Source organism: Ilyonectria robusta (assembly GCF_021365365.1).
Source record: "Ilyonectria robusta strain PMI_751 chromosome Unknown BGZ61scaffold_5, whole genome shotgun sequence".
Lineage (NCBI taxonomy): Eukaryota > Fungi > Ascomycota > Sordariomycetes > Hypocreales > Nectriaceae > Ilyonectria > Ilyonectria robusta.
In genome coordinates, this window is record NW_025764439.1 from 959503 (window position 1) to 981530 (window position 22028).

The 22028-nt window shown below is 53.7% G+C and overlaps 8 protein-coding genes across 8 annotated transcripts; 5 read left to right on the forward strand and 3 right to left on the reverse strand.

Moving 5' to 3' along the window:
• Window positions 1-252: 252 nt before the first annotated feature.
• On the reverse strand, window positions 253-960 carry BGZ61DRAFT_529687 (uncharacterized protein; the record flags this gene model as incomplete). Its single annotated transcript, XM_046253442.1, has 1 exon — window positions 253-960. One exon carries the CDS (start codon window positions 958-960, stop codon window positions 253-255), a length of 708 nt encoding a protein of 235 aa, XP_046107520.1.
• A 595-nt stretch (window positions 961-1555) lies between these two features.
• Window positions 1556-2686, forward strand: BGZ61DRAFT_475104 (uncharacterized protein; the record flags this gene model as incomplete). The annotated part of the gene is made up of 4 exons (XM_046248647.1): window positions 1556-1846; window positions 1880-1902; window positions 2268-2512; window positions 2577-2686. 4 exons carry the CDS (start codon window positions 1556-1558, stop codon window positions 2684-2686), a joined length of 669 nt encoding a protein of 222 aa, XP_046107521.1.
• A 373-nt stretch (window positions 2687-3059) lies between these two features.
• BGZ61DRAFT_345631 (major facilitator superfamily domain-containing protein) lies at window positions 3060-4692 on the reverse strand (the record flags this gene model as incomplete). The annotated part of the gene is made up of 3 exons (XM_046239809.1): window positions 3060-3423; window positions 3478-4452; window positions 4526-4692. 3 exons carry the CDS (start codon window positions 4690-4692, stop codon window positions 3060-3062), a joined length of 1506 nt encoding a protein of 501 aa, XP_046107522.1.
• A 578-nt stretch (window positions 4693-5270) lies between these two features.
• BGZ61DRAFT_345684 (peptidase M24, structural domain-containing protein) lies at window positions 5271-6768 on the forward strand (the record flags this gene model as incomplete). The annotated part of the gene is made up of 2 exons (XM_046239813.1): window positions 5271-5620; window positions 5670-6768. 2 exons carry the CDS (start codon window positions 5271-5273, stop codon window positions 6766-6768), a joined length of 1449 nt encoding a protein of 482 aa, XP_046107523.1.
• Window positions 6769-6863: 95 nt separating this feature from the next.
• BGZ61DRAFT_346346 (uncharacterized protein) lies at window positions 6864-8234 on the reverse strand (the record flags this gene model as incomplete). Its single annotated transcript, XM_046239869.1, has 1 exon — window positions 6864-8234. The coding sequence occupies one exon, from the start codon at window positions 8232-8234 to the stop codon at window positions 6864-6866; it is 1371 nt and encodes a 456-aa protein (XP_046107524.1).
• Window positions 8235-12136: 3902 nt separating this feature from the next.
• On the forward strand, window positions 12137-15678 carry BGZ61DRAFT_491819 (uncharacterized protein; the record flags this gene model as incomplete). Its single annotated transcript, XM_046250472.1, has 9 exons — window positions 12137-12200; window positions 12255-12794; window positions 12851-13121; window positions 13172-13412; window positions 13465-13871; window positions 13925-14273; window positions 14322-14926; window positions 14976-15293; window positions 15378-15678. 9 exons carry the CDS (start codon window positions 12137-12139, stop codon window positions 15676-15678), a joined length of 3096 nt encoding a protein of 1031 aa, XP_046107525.1.
• Window positions 15679-18472: 2794 nt separating this feature from the next.
• On the forward strand, window positions 18473-19249 carry BGZ61DRAFT_475109 (uncharacterized protein; the record flags this gene model as incomplete). The annotated part of the gene is made up of 4 exons (XM_046248648.1): window positions 18473-18614; window positions 18722-18773; window positions 18845-19028; window positions 19088-19249. 4 exons carry the CDS (start codon window positions 18473-18475, stop codon window positions 19247-19249), a joined length of 540 nt encoding a protein of 179 aa, XP_046107526.1.
• A 962-nt stretch (window positions 19250-20211) lies between these two features.
• On the forward strand, window positions 20212-22019 carry BGZ61DRAFT_515552 (Homogentisate 1,2-dioxygenase). The gene is made up of 2 exons (XM_046252249.1): window positions 20212-20500; window positions 20557-22019. The coding sequence occupies exons 1-2, from the start codon at window positions 20433-20435 to the stop codon at window positions 21905-21907; spliced, it is 1419 nt and encodes a 472-aa protein (XP_046107527.1). The 5' UTR covers window positions 20212-20432; the 3' UTR covers window positions 21908-22019.
• Window positions 22020-22028: the final 9 nt, after the last annotated feature.

A 22028-nucleotide genomic window follows, 5' to 3' on the forward strand; every position in this document is an offset into this window, starting at 1 on the left:
GTGGTTCATCGCTTCTGAACATCTCAACACCCAAGCCCTTAACCATGCGTATTCTCCAAGTCCTGTCGACAGCCGGTCTTCAAACATGCAGTCCAATGTTGAAATCCAACAGCCTGTGTATCAAACAATGAGATGACAATCGTGATCTGGATCATACAGAAAGAGCATTCTTCCGCGCCACTGCACCCTTGCACCATAACGCGCCTTCCCATGATGTTTCCCTTAGTATAGTAATTCACCGAAGGACAAATATTACATCGTTAGTCGTGGCCTCTTTGGCGTCTTCGTGCCAGGCTCCGAGGCGCGTGGCTCGCTTTCTCTTTCTCTTGGTGGTGACACTGGGGAGGCGAGACCAGGGTTGTCGACTTCCGGCATGCGGACATTGACCTTTGACAGGGATGCCTCGAGTAGTTTGTCGATGAGTCGCTCTCGTGTGGTGTTTGTCGTTCGATCTAGGAGGCCTCGGAAGGATTCCTTTTCGGACATCGAAGGGAGGTATTCATATGCGCTCCGAAGAGCTATGGAGAACACCCAAGCTTCCTGGGTTTTGGTTCTGACCAGAGTGACAAGGCTGAGGAGTTGTTCACGGAGCGTGACGATGTCCTTTTCCGCAGACTTGCGTAACTCTTCTGAAGCAGACATGCGCTCCCGCAGGTCTCCAAGATCCCTCTCGGTCTTGGCATGGACCTCCTCGAGAGATTCATACATCATCTCCTGCCGACGAAGAGCGTTGGTCACGCCCACCAACTCCCACATATTCTGCTCCGAACTCTTTTCGTATTGTTCAAGAACGTCACGGAGGGTCTTGATTTCGGCGGTGTCAGACTCTTTATGTGCCTGCAAGTCTGCCACCTTCGCCTTCAGCTTCTCGACAAACTCTTGCAAGGAGCTGATTTCGTGTTGGAGGGATATGACCTTCTCGGCCATATACGTGCCGTCGGCCAGGGGCGGGTCCGACATCCTCGAAAGGTGCGGGCCAGCAAGTTGAGGCAGAAGTGAATCACGTCGGGAGGGTAAACAAGCAGTTGGGTCGCTTGATCTGCACGTATCCGTTAGTAATTTGGCACGGCCTTGGTTGCTTGGAGGACGACAAAAATACCTGAATCAGCATAAAAAGCGATGGGCACCAGAGAATATGGTGTTTTGTGATGTGCGAGGAGAAATAATTCACGCGTAAACATGTGAGGTGAACGCAGCTGAAGAAGCGCCGCCCCGAGTGGGTTGACAGTGTCAGGCAGCTGCCCACTGGCGGCGAAGATAAACAGCATAAACAGCACACGTGGTCCCAACTTTAGTCCTAAGAAAACATAGGGCAAACCTTCGTATTTAAAAGGCAGAATAGGTATCTGGAAGTGAATCGATATTCAATCGGTAGATGTCCGCAATGAACCACGGATATAACTTCGACTCCGGTATAAATACCTACTGCCGCGCCATTCCCCTTTCCTTACTAGAACTTCGTGACCGCTTTTGACAAGAACATCAGGTTCCTTATTTTAATAACCGTGAGAAACAGTAAAGGTATCTCGACGCAGATTGTAAAAGCGTTACCGCAATGGCAGACGCCGGCGCCGTCATTACATTCCAGGCCCCGTATTACTATCACAAGGAACGTCGCGAGCGAAACAGATTGCATGAAGACGAAGACGTGGAAGAACATGTTGTTCATATTCGCAGCCTCCGAGGAAACAACTATGCAGAGGCCTGGGAGGGTTTTGTAGGTTCTTGGAATGGTGGCATCAAAGTCATCAACTGCCCCCATGAATTGGCCACCCAAGAGCACAACCTGTTCACCCTTGATGCACATTGCTCAACTGTTTCAGCAAGCTTGAATCAATTGTTCGGGGTAAGAATCCCGCCCACCTGTATTGCCGTCCAGGTTGGTCCCGACATGACCCCAAAGTACTATCACCCCTCACCGTGAAGTAGATTGTCCGTTCGCCTACTAGATGGGCTCCCCACGAACCGTCAAGCTTCCCATTTGGAAGAGCGACCTGCAAATCTGTAGTCGAAGGGCCCTGTAATTTCGCCAATATTTGTGAGTTTGGGAACCCAGGCGTGGTTCTCATGGAGACTCACGTATGAACTACCCCTAGATCCTACCCCGAAAGACGGGCGGGCGCTGCTCAGACAATTCTATGGAGCCGAAGGATTCCAAATTTTTGAGGAATCCCACAATAGATGGGAGCTCATTGAGTATGGTTCTAAAGGCTCTGCGCCATAAGCGTCATGAGCTTGAAGCGGAACCTGGTCTAACATTGGTACAGAGTCTCTCATCCGCTTGGAAATCCAATCCAAAACCACCCCACCGCCCTCTGCGATCCGAGGACCGTGTATAACGACGAAATGGAAAGCATGAATCTTCGGGAGCGTTCCCGCTCGAGGAACAAGTATTTGAAACACAGCAGAGAACAGCGCTGGTTTTATCTCGACAACCAGGCCCCTTACGAGCTGCTGGTTCGGAGAGTTGTCAGCAGCACACAGATTGATCAACCGAACGCGCAGCTTACAGGTGAGCCCTGGTGAAAATATGAATTATTCCCGTGATTGATCAACTGAAACCTTGGCGTACGCAGTCCCCATGGCGGTTCCAACCATTTCGGATGGTCACGTCGAAGACGTGGTGAGGATGTTGTACGTTCTCTGGTTCCCAAACGAGGGTTATCGAGGCACGAATTTGAGGTAGTATTGGGAAGATAGCGTCAAGCGGGATTGATCTGGGTATTTCAATCCAAGGCAAAGAAATGACATGAAATGACGATGGTAGTGCCATTTTTAGCATGGCACCAATATTGCCAGGAATTTCTCGACATCAGCCTGTGTTGCGGTTAATTAAAACTTCAATGCGAAAATCAGAGGTAAGAAACCCGGTATCTAGTGTTGGCATGGGTCTGCGCCATACTGGATGCATATCACTGAGGCTGGTTTGAAGTCGTTGATACAGCATACTTTAATTGAATTCATACTTCCTAAGCTAGCTAAAATGGTTGTGCATGTCCATCTAGATCACATTGGCCAGCAACACGGCATGGCTCAGTAAATGCCCTCTTGCACCAGGCCTAGTTTCCAGGTCGATCCATGATGACACCCCGGGGATCCTTGGTCTCGGCATCACCCCAAGTAGCCTCCCAGCCATTCTCGGCGAGATATGCTTTCCAGGCAGCATCGTCATCTTCAAGTCGTGTCGAGACATCGGGAATTACAAAGTACGCAATCACGGCACCCAAAACAGCAAAGGCGGACCCGATAAGAAAAGCAGTTTGGTTTCCCTTTGCGGCATGCTCTTCATCGTAAGAGTTGAGAATTGCAGTAAAGACTTGAGTGCCGATTGCGGCACCTGCTTTTGAGCAAGCGGCAATGAAGCCGAGCATCTGGCCACGAATTGAAGTTGGGAAGCACTCGGAGGCGAGCAAAACGACGGTACTACTCAGTGTTAGATATTCGATCGAACTAAATTCGTTTTTGATGGATTCTTACCTTCCAGGTCCGACTTCACCGAGGGTGAGGAAGATACCATACAGAACCACGAAGAGTGGGAAGATGTTCTGGATGGGCCCCATAGCACCACCCAGGACAAAGCCAAGAATGGCTTGGAGTGAGAAACCGAGAGCCATGGTCTGGCGTCGTCCAATCTTGTCAGATAGATATCCTCCTAGGAAAGGGCCGGGAAGGTAGAAACAGTTGATAACTACTCCCCAGCCCAAGTTCTTGACCAAACTGTCGCCCACGTTGGCACGCGACATAATAGTGGAGCTGAAGATGCCAAAGGGAATGGAAATCCAATTGTACAAAAACCAGCAAGAGGCCACTCCGACCAAGGGGCGCCAATAACGCTTCAGAGCCAGCTTGTACGGGACGCGCTGCTTTCGCATAGACGACTTGCGGTATGCCGTGGCTACGGCCATGCGCAATCTGAACCAGAAGATGACGAGAGGCGGAACAGCACCCAGGGCAAATGAAGTTCGCCAGACGATTCCATACTTTTCCTCCTTCTGGCCCACGCATAGGAGGAGGAGCAATGGTACCAAACCACCCCAGACGTAGCCCAAGGATGCCGACAGATCTGCAAGCATGGCGAACATGAAACCACGTCGCTTGCGATACTCGCCGCTCTCATCCGTCGCCTCAGCAGCACCGGCTCCAGAGACTGGGTACTCACCACCGGCACCGACGCCAGCGACACCGCGGGCGATGATGAGCATCCAGAAGAGGCCGGTAGGCGTGGCGCCATTGGCAGCGGCAGACATGGCAATACCCACGACCAGGATAATGGTGGTGGCCACTGCACCAGTCTTGCGACCTAGCTGATCGACAATGAATCCAAAGAAGAGCATGCCGAGGATCATGCCGATCAGGAATGCATTGCTGAGACGCGAGTAGATGGAGCTGGTGAGGGCATCTGGGTAGATGATGGCCAGCAACAGCTCGACATTGCCAATCACGGCAGCATTACTAGAGGAGAAATTGTGAGCGTTGTCCTCGGGTCAAAGATTAAGAAGTGAGAGAAATAATTGGAGTTTCTTACTATCCATCAGAACCAATAGCTAGACCTGAGAACAAGATCATCAACCAGACAGAGACTTTGCTGTAGTAACTCTTGACGGGCTCGTCGACACTGCCCGTTTCGACTAGAGCCTCGTCCTTCTCAGCCAGGGACTTTTCATTTTTACCAATGTCGTCTTTGGCGATCATGTCAACATTTGGCAGGGTTTCTTTCGGCTCAACAGCCAGGTCGGTCGCCGCATTAGAAGCCATTTCTTGGTGGCTCTTCAGGGTGCATGCATGAAGACTTGCAGGAATAAGAAAATCCACACAGGAGCGAGAAACAGACGACCTATGAACTCGTCGTTATCATAGAGTTGCATGAGAACCCACACCGGCATTCAGTTATACCCGCCGATATCTCGACCAAGGATACATCGGCGAAGCTACACGCTATTCAGCAGGGAAGTTTGGGCAGGTCGAAGCGATACTACCGCTAGTTTGGGAGACCTTCTCCACTTACAAGGACTTACAAGGGACGTCGTATGGCATTTGGCCCACCGGTGTTATCTCTGGGCTGCCCACTTTCCCCTCACGCCGATCATGCTGTGTTATACGGGCCCACTGTCCCACTGTTGGCTGGAGCATATTGGATAGCATTGATAAACAAGGAATGGGATTGGAAGAGAGGTTGCAGGCATAGTAGGGTGTGATTGTCTCGGATGGAATACCTTTTCCTGGACGCCGACCTCGCTCTTCTTCAACTGTCGTCTTACATCACCGGCAAAATGAACTCGACGACGTTGGACAGTGAGAAGGGCCAATTGCTGCCGCAGCAGCCTCGCCCTATTCCCAAGCGCAAGTCATCATCCCGATTCGCTACAGTTGCCGCTGTAGTTGTGACATCGCTCCTATTTTTTGGTGGCATCCGTCATCACCGTTGTTCGCATTCCAACGTGCTCGACGTGGCCAAAGTTCAACAGTGTTCAATCGACAACCTCAAGGCCGACCTTTCGTTCCTGGATGATGCTCGGCCGATTGAAGCAGAGGAGTTCATTGGGCGACGTGATCGGCTGGCAAAGGCCTTGGCTGTGAATGGCATTGACGCGTTCGTGCTAGAGCCGGGCTACACGTTCCAGTAAGAACTGAATATCAAGACAAGATGCGTGGGAAATAACAAGCTTCAGGTACTATGGAAACACTTCGCAGGTGGACTGGGAGCCCTGGGAGCCAGAGGAGCGCCCGTTCTTGATGCTCATTCTCCCAGAGACTTCTGCCGAAGGCGAGGTCGTAGCAAAGACGGCATACCTCTCGCCGCACTTCGAAGAAGGCCGCGTCCGCATGCTGGGTATCCCCTCTCGAGAGGAGACGCTGGACATTGTCATCTGGGAAGAGCACTGGAACCCTTACGACACACTGATCAAGTCGAGGCTGTTTGAGGGCAAGGAGGCCCCAATACTCATGGCCGATGAGGAGATTCGGGACTACATTGTACGCGGTCTCGACTCCGCGGGTTTCAAGACGGTGGGCCTTTCCCCAGAGGCCGAGCTCGTGAGGCAGCTGAAGAGTCCTGCCGAAGTCGAACTACTTCGCGCCGTGAACACCGGGACGGTGGTTGCTCTGAGGGCAATGCGCCCATGTCTCGTTCCTGGGTTGACCGAGGACGAAGTCACTACTATCCTCGACAACTCAATGCTCTCCATTGGTTTCAGCCTGTTCTTCAACATTGTTCTCTTTGAGGAGCACGGCGCCCTGCCCCACGGTGGATTCGTCACCGGCGGTAAGAAGCTCACCTACAACAGCATGATTGTCATCGACGTGGGCGCGCATTACCTGGGATACTCGTCAGACATCTGCCGAAGTTTCCTCATTGACCTGCCGGAGGGTCAGCACAGCGTTATTCCAGACCCGTTGCGGGAAGAGAAGGAGAACGTCTGGCAGATTGTGCTCGAGGCGCAGTCGGCTGCCGCGGAAGCTTTCAAGCACAACAACACGGCCGCTAGCGTGGACATTGCGGCGCGGACTGTCATCGAGAATGCCGGCTATGGATACGGCTTCACCCATCGATTGGGGCATGGCATTGGCATCAAGGCTCACGAGTCGCCCTACCTGAACAAATGGAACAAGGACGTGCTTCTGAAGCCGGGAATGACCTTCACTAACGAGCCGGGAATTTACTTGGAGGGAAAATTTGGCGTGAGGCACGAGGACATTTACTTGGTCAAGGAAGATGGCGCAGCTGAGTTGCTCACTGGCCAGAGGGCAAAGGGTCTTCGCGAGCCGTGATGGGTATCATTAAGTAATTAAATATCTAAAATATCATAGCAGCGTAAGAAGTCTTCAATATACACGGGCTGACATTCTTGCTATCTTGCTGCTTGTTATGATGATACGGTGGCGCTGTGCTTGATCGGGAAGCCATTGGCGATTGCAGCACCTTGCAGCTGCTTCAACCACGCGGCCCCGTCGCCCTCTGGGACTGGCCGATGCGACAGGCTGCAGTCGACGTAGATCGAGTCGTCTAAATATGTCCAGTCCGAAACCTCAACGGCGCACTCGGACAGCGCGCCAGGGAAAGGCGAGGCGCTCAGGGCCGCGCACGTCCAGGCCATTTGCTGTAGGATCTCGATCATGGTATGCGTCCAAGCGGAAACGCTGAGTCGGATAGATCCGTCCTCGACTTCAAGATGTAGAAGGCGAAGACTCGGACAATAAACGTCTTTGCCGTCGGTGCCGTCCCAGAGAGACATGCCGGCGAATGCCTGGCCTTCGCGGCATGAAATAGAGGCCTGCTTCACAGCATCTTCGATGCAGCCCAACAGCATGGAACCGCATTTGGGCCATTGTTTGGAGGTGTACTCGGATACGGTGGTGTAAACGCAGTCATTCGCTGTTCCAGTAATGGCCGGCAACGATCCCATGCTAACCAGTTGTGGATCCCCGATACCTTCTAGGGGGCCAAAGAGCTGGCACTCAAACTTGAATTGAATGACGTGGAATCCGTCCGTGGGCGGCGGGAAACGCCTCTTCATTAGGATATCCCAGATTGCAGACTCCATGAGGTGCATTTGTACATAGTGAGGGGAGATCAAGACCTCACGGATCTTGGCGATGAGGGCCTTGGCGGATTCGCCAGTGGTGATGTAGGTGTGTAGTGAGCGGGCGATGTCTTCTGGCGATCCTCCAGTTGAGCGTGCGGGGAACTCGCGGTCCCAGAAGCTACAAAGCAGCTGCAATGCCAAAGGCAGATCAATGCCTCGCGCAGTGGACGACCATGTGGCAGGCCGGCGTGTGATGCCCGGGCCTATCTTGTCGAGGATACATCGCGGAGTCTCGGGTCCGTTGAGAACGAGGAACAATTGGCATATGGGGCCGTCAAATAAGAGCTTGACTTGGCGTGCCGACTCGGGGTTGGATTGGCTATAGAAGTGCCAGAGCTCGTCCCAGAGTTGGCCGGTGAATTCAGACAAGATGCGGTCCAGCACGCGGTCGATGTTGATGCGAACCTTTTGCTCTGGTAAGTAGTAGTGGGTGAGGAGGTCGTTGTTCAGTCCATCGGCCAGGGCGGTGGCGAATGCGGCGACGAGAGCGCCGGCGACGAGAGGCGGGACCTGGACTTCGGCATTGTTAGGCGACTGGGCGGTGCGAGGGCGCCGGCTCGGTAACGGAGGCTTGATGCTCAGAACAGAGGCCTCGACATCGGCGACAGACTCATGGGTGGTGGATGACGGGGGAGGGTTCGGCGGGAGCATGTCTAGGCATGGCTGGAGAGGGCGAGCCTCGCGGGGAGGGACAAGGACCTAGAGGCTAGAGCCTAGAGGCTGGAGATTGGGGAGAGGCTAGAATCTCGAGAGGCAGGCCGAGAGAGCAGCATTCATGACGGTGAGAGCAACCGTGGAGGTTGGCAAGATGGGTTTTGGCCCGGCAATTTTGGCGTCGTGGTGCGGGCAGTTGATTCCGAGAGCTGACGTTGCAAGCATTGCGCGTCCCGCTGACAAACGGGGACAAGTCTATCTTATTAGTCGACCTCACAGCGCGAGCCGGTGTGGATGACGCCACCAAAAGAAGTAATTGACTTGGGGAGAGAAGAGCACCGGAGAAGCGGGAAGTCCGTTAGATGATATGTCTCGAGAATACACGCAGCAGGCATCCGTGGCTCGGTCGCTTTGACGCTCTCCTGGGGGCAAATAGGCTGCGTCAACGCCGTAGAGTTTGTCCTTTGCTGACGGTTTCGCGTCGTCGACGGGTTTTACCATGAAGATTCAAGGGGGAGGCCGCGTCATGTACGAGATGGGGCCACGGTTGATCCGCGCGGCCCTGGGCGTCGAGATTGATTGAGCGAGCGCTTGCTTCGTTCTGCGGAGAGGAGCCGGGGGAGATGCCGCGTCCTTTTTGCAAGTCTTTGGCCATTGGAATTGATACGGGTTCCTCCATGGTCACACTCGCTTGAGTGAGGTCAGACCGGCCTCATCCGTACTTGGGCTCTGGACGTCTGGACGTCTGAATGTCTGAATGCTTGTCTGTCCGTGCTCTGGATTGAGAGCGCGCGTCCAAAAACGGGCCGCTGGTGGCTGCCAAGCTCAACTAGAGCTGGAGATGGCTGTCCAGGCTGTCCAGGCTGTGGCATGTCTGGTCGACTACCGACGTAGGGTGCGGGCAGGAGGCGCGCCGCTGAATGAAGCAGAATCCAAGGACCAAGAAGAAAATAATGACGAGGGAGAGTGAGAAACTGGCGACGCAGAAACGTCGGGGGTTGATGAATTGGTCACTTCATCCGATTGAGGCTGTGCTGACAGCGTCCCAGCACACCAACGACAAGTGGTGACATCCACCCGCTCGCCGGATTGCACACTACAGCATAATAGCTGTCTGCTTTGCCTTTGCTATGCCCCGTAGCGCAATTAAATCTCCGGCGAATTGAATGCTGTCCTGGATCATGGGCGGCTACTCTTGCGGCCTGTGTCCGGGGTTACACGAGTAGGGCCAACCGTGTCGGCGTCAATTTCGCGATGCATCAACTGCGGGGACCACTGGAACTTGCAAGCACAGCCCCAACCTTCACACACTCCCGAAGCTTGAGACCGCTTCTTTGATCCCTGATTCCACGTTTTCCATGTGCTCTCGGCCATTCATCCGCACCTCCTAGCCCGCGCGTGGCGCCATCCACGACGACGACTTCAACGTCAGCGGCGCAGATCAACTCTTGTCGCAAGCGAGCCGGTGAGGGAATATCGGGGTTTCCCAAAGCGTCCTGGAGCGCCGTCCGTCATTTGATCACTTCGGTTTGAGGGGAGACGGGGGAAAAGAGCTTATCACCGTATTGTTCACAGGGGAGTTGCCGCAAGCCCACCCACCGTGTTCATCCAAGTTCTGGTGCCAAGCACTTTTTCATCTCTTGGCCCCCCACTTACCGCTATCGCGCAAGCTGCTTGTTAGAACTTCGTGTAATTGACGAAGAAGCCAATTGAATGGGCTACGATCATCATATTGTTTATACGGCGAATGCGTTTGCGATTGAACTTCGCGTGATCACCCGCGAACTCAGACGAAGGTTTATGGATGGGGCTGGTCGACATCATTCCCACCTTTGAGCGCAATGGATGCGACCTGTCATCACAACAGTCGCACAATTTATACTCGTGCTGGTATTGGCGGTCAAGTTTGAAGACTGGAGAGGGCTGGATTGGAGTGAAACAACCTCCATCGTCCGGCCCGGGTCAATAACACACACACAAGCTCGAACCGGTCCGGATTTATGCCCAGCTGTGCTCGACTGTGCTTGACGATGGACGCTGAACCGTCATGAGCAACCCAACCATGATCTTTCGAATGCGGCTGAACTCCGTCTCTCAACCCGTCGTCAAGCGCAGAGAGGAGACAACTCCCCTCCCGGCACAACCCTCAGGGCTACAGGGCTGACCCCAATACTGTGGGCGCGCATGATGTTGGTGGGAGCCGGGACAAACACCCGGTCAATTGCATGTGCCACCTCCACTTTTGTCTTGGTTTAATGCCACCATCCAATGTTATGCTTACACTCGGCTTCCTACGTGTAGTTGGAAGAACCAAGTCATGGCGTAGGGAAGTGGTCCGAGGCTGAGGAGGCTTGAATATGAAGTGGTCGAAATTGCTGGAATGTCGTGAGTAACAACAAAGCATGTCGATAAGGAGTAACTGAATTCCTCTTGAACGGCCAATAAACAACTCATGGATCCGGTTGGTGTTGGCCATAAACATGCCAGGAATGCCTCCAGCAGGCAAGACGCCACGGCACCAATGAACTGCAAGGGAACATCAGCAGCAGGCCCTTCCCCGTCAGCTGCGGCCGCTATGTCATTGTCTTTCTTTGTCCAGATGACGGCAAGCTCATGGAGCTAGCTATAACTTAATGGAGCTCTGACTGTTCTGGGTGTAGCAGTTCTCGCAGTTACGCAGTGGGGACAGCAATGGTGAGCGGTGTCATGGGAGGCCGCCTACTACCCCTCCCACGGCTTATATCGGCAAGGGCAACAACACTGGAGGGGATCGACAACAACAAAAGATCCAGCTGAAAGGGCAAGGGGCTTGTGACAACAGCTGGCGGATGCATCGCCCCCTCATACCCGGAGCGGTGGAATTTCCCTGTTTTGCGGCGAGGCGGGCGGCGGGCGGCATCAAATCGCGCTGGCTCGTATGGCAAACAACGCCCTAGTTTCCTCGTCTCGTTTCGCGCTTCTAGATGCCGACCAGCCTAGCTAAATCCAGGAAACCGAAGTCTCATCTCCACCAGGTTTCGGAGCACAGCCAGATCGAGGCCCTGGCCTAGAGATCTCAGCATAGACGGTAACTTTTATTGGTTGTCACTCGCTTGTTCCCGCAAAGCTTGGCATTGCGGTAAAATACTTTGCTCCCAGATATCAAAGACTTCACTCCCGCGACAACTCGCAACTTCACCTACCGCCCGCTATGAGCGATTTTCCCCAACGCCCGCTGCGTCGCCAAAAAAAAAAGGGTCTTCAAGGGAAAGGACTATCGGATATTGCACTTGGTCACTGGGTCCTGGCTGGGTGCTTCGTCGCACTGTGAGACCCTCTTCTCGTGCTGCTGGGTTTCCCCCTCACGTCTGTCTCATTGCCGCCGTGCGCGCACATCTTCGAGTTTTGGTGATGCCAGCACCACTCTCCTCTCTTCTCTACCGCCGTGTCGTCTCGTGAATGCATGCGCAATTTCGTCACACGTCGAGGGTTTAGCACTGCCCTCGACTGGTCTGGAACCGTAGCCATCGTCAAATTCAGTATAAAGGGGGCATCTGCGAGCACCATGTTGCTCAAGCTCACCTCTCAGCTTCTTCTTCTCTCTTGCTTACTCGCTTGCATCTCCCGTGCGATACTGCCGTGACTGCTCTGCCGTCTCTTTCTCTTCATTCCTCATGGACGAACCTGAACCCAAAGCCCCAGCCCCTGAGCGCATCCGTTGGCGTGATGATGAGGAGGCTGGAACCAAGGCCAGGCCGCCCCTGAGGCGAGGCCTTTCGACGGATTCCCTGGGTATTCAGTCCATTCACTCTAGGCGCAGTTCCATAGATGCTGCCAACGTTCTTCCCATCCAGTATCGGACTGTGTAAGCACGATTGTTGAAATGGAACAAGAATTCCTCCTGATCTTGTTCTAGGTCTATGGACATTGAAGATTACAATCAAAAGTCCGGGTTTACGCAAAAGAGCACTGAGGCTGCAACAGGTACGCATGAGTGTTTATTGTGTATTGGTGGTATCTAACTTTTACCACCCCTAGATCTTGGAAAGCTTGAGTGGCATACCAACACCGTCGAGGAAGTGCTTCGCCGCCTCTCTACAGCCGTTCACGAAGGCCTCTCCGCTGCCCAAGTCGAGCGTCGAGTCGCCCGCTATGGCAAGAACGCTCCGTCTCCCGCACCGACACACAATACAAAAAGGATTATTGGGTACTTCCTGAAGGGCTTTGGCACAGTCCTTCTACTTGCCTCCATCCTCGTCTTCATCGCATGGCGTCCCCTTGGAAAGCCGCCTGCAGATGCTAATCTCGCGCTTGCTATCGTCCTGCTCGCCGTGTTCTTCATCCAAGCCGCCTTCAATTTGTGGCAGGACTGGTCCTCATCCCGAGTCATGGCCTCTATCAAGACCATGCTCCCTGAGTTCTGTCAAGTCGTTCGCGATGGCCATGAGGTTTCCCTGCTTGCTGAGCACCTCGTCCCGGGAGATATTTTGCTCATAAAAGCGGGAAATAAGCTCCCGGCCGACGTCCGCTTCACCGAGACATCATCTGATGCCAAGTTTGATCGCTCCATCCTCACAGGCAAGCACACGACCGTAACACAGATAGTAAAGGACATTTCTTCTAATACGGCACAGGCGAATCCGCTCCTCTTCAAGCGACCGTGGACTCTACCGATGACAACTACCTAGAAACAAAATGCATTGGACTTCAGGGCACACATTGTGCCTCTGGAACATGCACTGGAGTCGTTGTCGCCACAGGAGACACTACTGTCTTTGGTAGAATTGCTCAGCTTACTAACAAGCCCAAGACGGGTCTTACGACACTCGAGCGAGAAGTCTTTCACTTTGTCATGGTAATTTGCTCCATCATGCTCTTGATGATCATCATTGTCATTATCATTTGGTAGGTCCATACACTCCGAACGGTCTGTTGATTGAGGCTAATGTCGATAGGGCAACATGGCTTCGAAAGAAGTATCCCGACTGGATTAATGTCCCTAATCTCATCATATCGTGCGTCTCGGTGGCTGTCGCCTTCATTCCAGAAGGCCTTCCTGTCGCTCTGACGGCCAGCATGACCATCAGCGCCAACATGATGCGAAAGCAAAAGATCCTCTGCAAGTCCCTCAAAACCGTGGAGACACTCGGCTCGGTATCGGTTATTTGCTCTGACAAGACCGGAACATTGACCCAGGTTGGTTGCACCTCATCCAATATATATCGTGACCACTCGCTAACAATGAAAGAACAAAATGGTTGTTACTGAATGCGCAATCGGTGAGAAGAGGATGCTTGCGGACGAGGCCAGGGATCTGATAGTTCTCAACGAACACGCCAACCCCAAGAACAACGCCATCAGCCAACTCCGTGCAGTTGCAGGACTGTGTAATGCCGGTACCTTTGACGCTTCCACCATCAACCATCCACTTCATGAGCGCATCATCCATGGTGACGCCACGGACCAGGCAATTCTTCGATTTTCCGAAGGCCTCGGTGAGGTAGCTGTGCTTCGCCGATTCTGGCACACAAAGTATGAGCTTGCATTCAACAGCAAGAACAAGTATATGATCAAGGCATTCACCCTGGCGCATCAGAGCGGCGTGGCACTTGCCTTGCCTGCCGATACTGCCTCCGTGTTCGGGCCGGGCGACGTGTAAGTCATTGCACCGCATGCCTATCCGCGAATTGAGTGCTGACCACTTACAGGCTTTTGACCATAAAGGGTGCGCCTGAGATCCTCCTCGACAGGGTCAGCTCCTATGTTAACCCCTCGGGCGTTACCATTACTCTGGATGATGTCACCCGCAAGAGTATTGAGCTGATCAAGGATGAATGGGCATCCCAGGGCAGGAGAGTTCTGCTTTTGGCTCGCAAAGCCCTCTCCAGCTCTGTCTTTCCAGTTGGAATGTCTTCTTTGGCTTTGGATTCGGAAATGCACAAGCAGGCCGCCTCGGGGCTGACCCTTGTTGGCCTAGTCGGCATCGTTGACCCTCCTCGCCCGGAGATTCCTGACGTGGTTGAAACCCTTCGTCTGGCTGGCATTCGGATATTCATGGTAAGAGCCTCCAATATGAGAGACGTAGCCAGGACTAACACTAAATAGGTCACTGGAGACTTTTCACTCACTGCGCAGGCCATCGCAAGGGAGTGCGGAATTGTCACTACCAGACATGTCGACGGCATTGACGCACTCCATCGTACCACCACTCTCGACCCCTCCATTCGCGCTCTTGAACTCGACTTTGGGTCTGACGGGCCACGCCAGGCTATTGTTCTCAGTGGTCCAGAACTCATCACACTCAATGAAGGCCAGTGGGATCAACTGGCGGCGTATAAAGAAATTGTCTTTGCCCGCACAACTCCAGAACACAAGCTCCGCATTGTGCGAGAGTTCCAGGCTCGTGGCCAGATCGTAGGCATGACAGGCGATGGCGTCAACGACGCCCCGTCCTTGCGAGCTGCCGACGTGGGTATCGCCATGGGATCTGGCAGTGATATCGCCATCGAAGCCGCCGACATGGTCTTGCTGGACTCGTTCTCGAGCGTTGTGGAAGCACTGCGATACGCGAGGATGATGTTTGACAACCTCAAGAAGACCGTGGCGTATCTACTGCCCGCCGGAAGCTTCAGCGAATTTTGGCCCGTCATGACGAATGTCGCATTTGGAATCCCGCAGATCTTGAGTAGCTTCCTCATGATCATTATCTGGTGAGTTTTGATGGTGAAAACGACGTTTCCAGCCAACTAACACGTCTAGCTTGTTCACCGACGCGGTGGCAGCCATCGCTCTCGCATACGAAGCACCGGAGGCGGATGTCTTGCTTCGGAAGCCGAGAATCCCGGGCAAGGATCGGCTTGTCGACTGGCAGCTCATCGTGCAGGCCTATGGCGTGGTGGGGATGATGGAGACGACGGCGTCGTTTGCCATGTCGTACTGGTACCTGGAGCGAAACGGTATCCCATTTTCAACTATCTGGTTTTCCTTCGGAAACATCCCCGACTCGATCGACCCGGACTATTACACCCAAAAGCTGTACGAGGCGTCGTCCATTTACTTCGTAAACCTCGTCGTCATGTAAGTCGCATCCACCGCCGAGATCGGTGAGCCTCCTATTGGGGGCCATCCATGCGCGTGAGCATATTCTCTGACAAATCGCAGGCAATGGTTCAATTTGTTGGCCGTCCGCACCCGACGTCTATCCATCATCCAGCATCCCCCCCTGTTCAACAAAGAGACACAGAACCTGTACCTCTTCCCAGCAATTTTGTTTGCTCTGGTCATGGCCTTCCTTTGGCTCTATCCCCCTGTATTCCATCGCGTTCTGCTCACGGCCGAGGTTCCTGTTGAGTATTGGTTCCTTCCCATGGCATTCGGTATGGGGATTATTCTTATGGACGAAGCGAGGAAGTATGGCGTAAGAAATTGGCCGAAGGGCATTTTGGCTCGTATGGCTTGGTAGGCCAAGGTGCGCGGTGGGGACCGTTGGTATCCTATGTACTGTAGTTGAAGTCGGGTTTAATAATAATCCTCCGATTGCCTGACGATTTCGGACCGTTCCTTATTTTCTCCGTTCTCTGTCGTTCTTCATGAGACGTTACAGGATTGGGATATAGTACCACAGACGTGTGTTGCGTTGTCCTCCGATGCCGTTCCCGGTCTCAACGCACTGTGCATGCAGGTGCCGCTTTCGGAATTCGCCTTGTGAATCTCGTAACTACGAAGTAGCCGCAAACGATGTTATTTGTTTATTTCGGATACGGCAATATGTTAAATCGGACACGGAATTTCGGACCGGGGGGGACTCTATCGGCGCATCATCGTTGTCGGCGGACGAGGCCTGCCTGAGGCCGGGGATTGCCAAGGGTCGATGGATTTAGGCTGTTGGGGATATTGCCACGAGACGAGACACCAGTCACCTACGGTGAGGAGGATTCCCCGTCAGTTCCACAGCTCGTAAATGAGCACATACCTTTGTTTGCTAGTTGATATTGTCCCTTGGCCACTTTAGTCACCTTGTCCACCTTGGGCATCCCTTGACCGTCCCATCAATCGAGTAGCCCTGCCGTAGCCGTCCGATGCCATCGAACGTGGCTCGTTTGCATTCCTTGTTTGGGATATATCGGAACCTTGCTAGAAAGTCGGTGTCGATAGGCACTTGGAATTAACCATCAGACCATAGACGGCGGCTGGAGGATGGCGGAGCTCGGCGCGTTCACGTGAGGTGGTAACGACGTAATTGAGTCCTGGGTGTCGATGCGATCGCTCGCCGAAACGTCGCCAGGACGACGGCATTAATAGGAATTCAAATTGGCATACTCCCAAAGGGCCCATTCTATTTCCCTCATGATCAGGGCAAAAACATCAATTCTTTTCCATCATTCGCTTCTCGGTTTCCCCCGGTGCCGGAGGTCGTTTGACGGTGGCATGCTGGGTGAGCTGACGGGACAATGCCACCCAGGGATCCATCGAGGCTCCACTCAAGGTCGCCTGTTCCCGGCCCCACTATCGGATGTTGGCGTTCATGATGTAAGACAAGGGAGAAGTGGGGAAGCTGCGCGAGGAATCGCTGAGGCCGATTGATAGACGCAGACGCGAATTGGCATTGAATTGGGAAAGTTGCTAGCAGAGAAAACGGACTGGCGAGGAGAATCGAGTGAGGGGCTAGAGATGCAGACGGCTATCCTTATACGACGGGCGGCCGGCATCGATTTCTACCAAGAAACATGCCACGGCGAGCAAATGCCATAAAAACCAGGCACAGGAACAGGAACAGGCACGCAGAGCAAGGGAGGTCACAGGGGCCATGGGCACGCGGGGGGGCTCACGAAGCGTCATGGGGGGTCATGGGGCTGCTTGCGGCAGTCGCGATGACTTGTCGCAGCCTGATGCTGGTACGATGGCGATCAAGAGGGGGCCAAAGCTACAGCAGTTAGCTGAGCTACGATATGGAGCAATGGAGGGCGATAGCGCTATCAATTCGGCCAACTCTTCAAGCGCCAAACACTAAAGCCTCGCCCGGCGGAGTAGAGTACCATTGTAGTTGGCGACGCGGGCAGATGGTGGGAGAGCCAACATGTAGCAGCCAATGGTCCAAGGAGAAATGACTCTGTCTCCCCTCCATTTCCCCTCCATCTCGTCACAAGGTTTCACTCGGGCGCCGGGGTTACAGCGCAGAAAGTGGTTGGTTTGGCTGGCATTCACTTTCTTAGGACGTGGGACAACCCATCAGGTGAGCATGAGCATGAGCGGCGCCAAACAAGACGAATCCGTAGCCGAAGGCTCCGGGGAGGGGCAAGACCTGGCGATCCCGCGTCATTGGTGATCGGTCACACTGTACTGTGTACTCCGGACCTACAACCAGCACGACACACGACACACCACCCGTTTCCCCTTTCCCCTTTCGCACTTTCCCCTCCGGCCGCAATCAACCGCTGTTGCTCCCCAAATGCAGCATTTCGAGCGGCCCTTTTTCGCACCCAATGCATCCAGCTCGACGCCGCGTATCCACTGCCGCCCTTCCGGCCCCTCAACTGCTCATCGCCCGACTGCCGTCGCTCCAAACGCCACCACGACCGATCGCGGTGGGGCTTCGACAAGCTTTCCCCGGATTTGCGCCCCAGCGCCTAGTCTCAAGTGGGTACCAAACGTGCTGTAGTGGTCCTTCCGCGGTGTGCTCCGCTGCGTTACGGTCCGGGCTAAACCCGATGCGGTAGAAGGGAGTCGCCTGAGCCAGGCGCAAGGGGCGTCACGCCTTCCGTCAGGTCAAAGTCACGCGATCGTCGCAAGTACTTGCTGTACTTCGTACCTCCCCTACCGCCGCTACAACCTCACCCTTCGCCGTCCACGGGAGGCGGCGCACGCAGGTGCAGCCAAGCGTCTTCCGGGTGGTCAGTTACCCCGCCCGGTCTGACGACAGCGTGATCGCGGCGGCAGGTGCTTTACAATAAACAACCCTCTTGCCCCCCTCCATCTCTTCTTTTGATCTCTCCTCTCCATCCACCAACAGCATCACCACTTCACCGCAATCACCTGCTTTCCCATCAAAGGTTCGTCGTCATATCCCTCTTCGCTTTCCACCAAGTCTCGTGATTTAAAGGCCGCCTTGAAGTGCCTCTCTGGGCCAATCTTGTGCACCTCATTCCACCGCATTGGGCATAGACACTGACTCTCCTTTTCAGGACAGCACTGCTCAACAGCAACCACCACCAGATCTCTTGATCATCCCAAACCAATCCACACAACAACCCGCAATCATGTCGGAACCCCTTCCCCCCCTCTCCAAGGTCGACTCTGCCGTCCAAGGTCTCTCATCATCTCCCCCCACCGACGACCTGAAGAAGGGACACCGGAGGCAAAGTTCACTCGCTCCCGATGTCATGAACATCAACGAACTCGGTAAGCCATACATGCATCCAATCCCTGATACGCCCAACATCACAAATATCGCCTGTCCCGATGTCGGACTATGACGCAATCGTATCCATGCTAATACATGTCCTCAGAGGAGAAGGGAATTGACCTAGAGCTCGCACCCGAGACGCAGAAGACTGGATGGTAAGTGATCCCCCTACCCCTCGACTTCGGGTTGCTATACACCGGCAGCGACTAATTGCCTCATGATACAGGAAGATCAACCAAAGCCCCAATGGCATTGAGGACCCCGCAATTCTCAAGCTGCCCCTGACAAATCCCAAGGTCAAGAAGATTGACCTCCACTTCAAGCTAGGGAAGGAGGTAACAGCCCGAAACATGAAGGGAGTAACAATCAAGGATGCGCTAGACGCCATTCACAAGGCGTACAAGAAGCGGGTATGCATTCCTCGACATACTACTTGATCAGTAACACAGGCTGACTGACCACATCACAGGCGGATGATGAACTCGACAACCCCTACCTCGCTGGATTCGAGTGGGACAAGGAGGAGTCATGGACCCAATTGGTTGTTCACCTCCAGTCACAGCCGACACCAACCACCTTTGGCGCATCATCAGGCGGCGGCAAGAAGAAGAAGAACAAGAAGGAGGCATAATAACCCTACGCCAACACTGATATCTGTTCCAATAGTTCCTTCAATTCTTCTTCTCGTTTCGCTGGGTTCGTTGCGATCGGCGCCCGGATATTGCGATTAGATATTCTTGGCTGGGTCATATTCTGTGCGACTGCTGGACGCGTCGCCTGGTGTACTCCTCTAGTTCCGTTCCAGGTCGGCCACCGGTCGATCTAACAAGGTTCCAATATGGTTCCTTGAATAATTGAGAATCATTCTCACCCGCTTGATGCATTTCTAATTGCTTTCGTTTGCCATGATTATAGTTGGATGTTGTTGAAACTAGCAACGTGTTGTGTCCACTGTGAGATTTCAGATGGAGATATGGGCTACCCACCCCTCTAGCCGGTAGTGCAATTGCAGTCCATGTCTCCATCTGACATGAGCCTTGTCCATCCACTTTGAGATCCACAACTTCGGCACTGGACTTGCATTGGGGAAACTTGGAACATCGTGGTGTTAAAATGTTTCGTGGAAATCATGGATTGGACACGAGTCGGCTTATTTTCATCATGCCGTGGTGTGTTGCATCCGACATTCCTGTGTTTGCGTCTTTTGGGTCCTTGACACTGTTATTATTTAGTACGTAACTAACATCCTAAAGTTTAATTCTTACTTCTAAAGTAAGGGTTTATTATTAGCCCAGAGTATACTTTGGTATGCAATAAATATCAAATACATTTTAGTTAAAGCCCTGCTGCTACTGCTTGCCTTAGGTAGTTGGTCGGTCGGTCGCACATCGTACTGTGTGGGGGCTGTCCTGATACCATTGAAGTTGAACTTCCTCCGAGTCCATGTTCCCCAGGAATGGGGACCTACTGATGGTGGGCTATCACCCCTGGCGCATAATTCCCCACACGGCTGTTAGTCCGTCATCAGATCCTTAGCCCTTTTCCAGCCATCGATCGCCGGCGGAATGCGCGCGCAGTGACAAGTCGGCTACCGTCGGGCCGCTTATGATCGCGCCGTGAAGCTGCAACGCGGAACTGTACAACCACATGGACGGCTCAAACGGCCGACGGACGTCATCTGTGAGAATTTACGCATGGCCGGGCGTAGTTAAAAGACGGGGTAGTGTCACCTCTTGAGCTTATTCTTGGGCTCACCATCAGACACTTCAGAGCTAGACAGACACTTCAAAGCTAGCCAGCCGCTTTCATTCAAGATGCCTGTCACTCAATTCGATTTCAAGGAAAAGTATCGGTATCAAAATGGCTTCAACTGTTATCTAGAGTAAGCTCAAGAGGCCGGTGGCTGAGGGTGTGATCCATACTGACATTCTCTCCCAGGTCTGAGGCCGTTGAGGGCGCGTTGCCCGTGGGACACAACTCACCCCAGAAGCCGCCTTACGGTCTATACGCTGAGAAGCTTTCGGGGACGGCCTTCACAGCTCCAAGACACGAGAACAAGCAGACTTGGTTGTATCGCGTCTTGCCTTCTTGCGCTCATCCTCCCTACCAACCCGACGCTGAGCCCGGACATCCAGGTGCGAATGAGACCATTAGAGGGACCAAGGAGGGCACACTACACTACATCCCCAACCAACTCCGCTGGGACCCATTCGACCACGATGAAGCGAAGCATCTGGACTTTATCTCCGGCCTGAGATTGGTGGCCGGCGCTGGTGATCCCACCTTGAAGCAGGGCCTCGGCATGTACGTGTACGCTGCTGGCAAGAGCATGGATGAAACAGCGGCCTTTTATTCCGCTGATGGAGACTTATTGATCGTAGCCCAAGAAGGCACTTTGGATATCCGGACCGAGTTCGGATGGCTGCTCGTGCGGCCCATGGAGATTTGTGTTATCCCCCGGGGCGTCAAGTTCCAGGTCCTTCTCCCAACGGGTCCAGTCCGGGGATATGCTCTCGAGCTGTATGAGGGTCACTTCAACCTTCCTGAACTCGGACCCATTGGATCCAATGGCCTCGCCAATGCTCGCGACTTTCAATCTCCGGTCGCTTGCTTCAGTGAAGCCTTTGGCACGACTGCCTCGGACGGACCTGGCTCCTATACCGTCACCGTCAAGTTCAACAACACGCTGTTCAAGACGGTCCAACCACACACTCCGTTCGATGTCGTCGCTTGGCACGGCAACTACTACCCTTTCAAGTACGACCTTGGCCGCTTCAACACCATCGGCACCATCTCATTCGACCATCCCGACCCGTCCATCTTCACCGTGCTATCCGCTCCATCCCCTACCCCCGGCACAGCCATCGCTGACTTTGTCATTTTCCCTCCGCGCTGGCTCGTAGGTGAAGACACTTTCCGCCCGCCGTGGTACCACCGCAACACCATGAGCGAGTTCATGGGGCTCATCCAGGGAGGCTACGACGCGAAGCGCGGCGGCGCCGGAGGCTTTGTCCCTGGTGGCGCGAGCCTGCACAACGTCATGAGCGGCCACGGCCCGGACGCGGAGAGCTGCGAGGGGGCGCGCGATGCGGAACTGAAGCCAGCGAAGGTTGGGGCCGGTAGCTGTGCGTTCATGTTTGAGAGCTGCCTGATGGTGGGTGTGACGGAGTGGGGATTGCGGACTTGTCAGAAGGTGCAGGAGGGTTACAATGAGGAGAGCTGGGGAGGCGTTAAGACGCATTGGAAGCTACCAGAAGGATTGAAGGTGAAGACACACTTGGTTGAGTGAACAGAACCAAAGATAGTGATAGGTTGTGAGATGATACTATAGAGCTCCAAACATCTTCACTCCGAGGCTGTTTAGAAGATCCAAGCACTTTATAAAAATGAATGTTTCTTTCATCTATGAC

Coding starts and splice junctions, on each gene's coding strand:
- BGZ61DRAFT_515552 (XM_046252249.1), top strand. CDS start 20,433: ATGCCTGTCACTCAATTCGATTTCAAGGAAAAGTATCGGTATCAAAAT. Junction 20,501..20,556: donor GGCTTCAACTGTTATCTAGA/GTAAGCTCAAGA, acceptor ATTCTCTCCCAG/GTCTGAGGCCGTTGAGGGCG.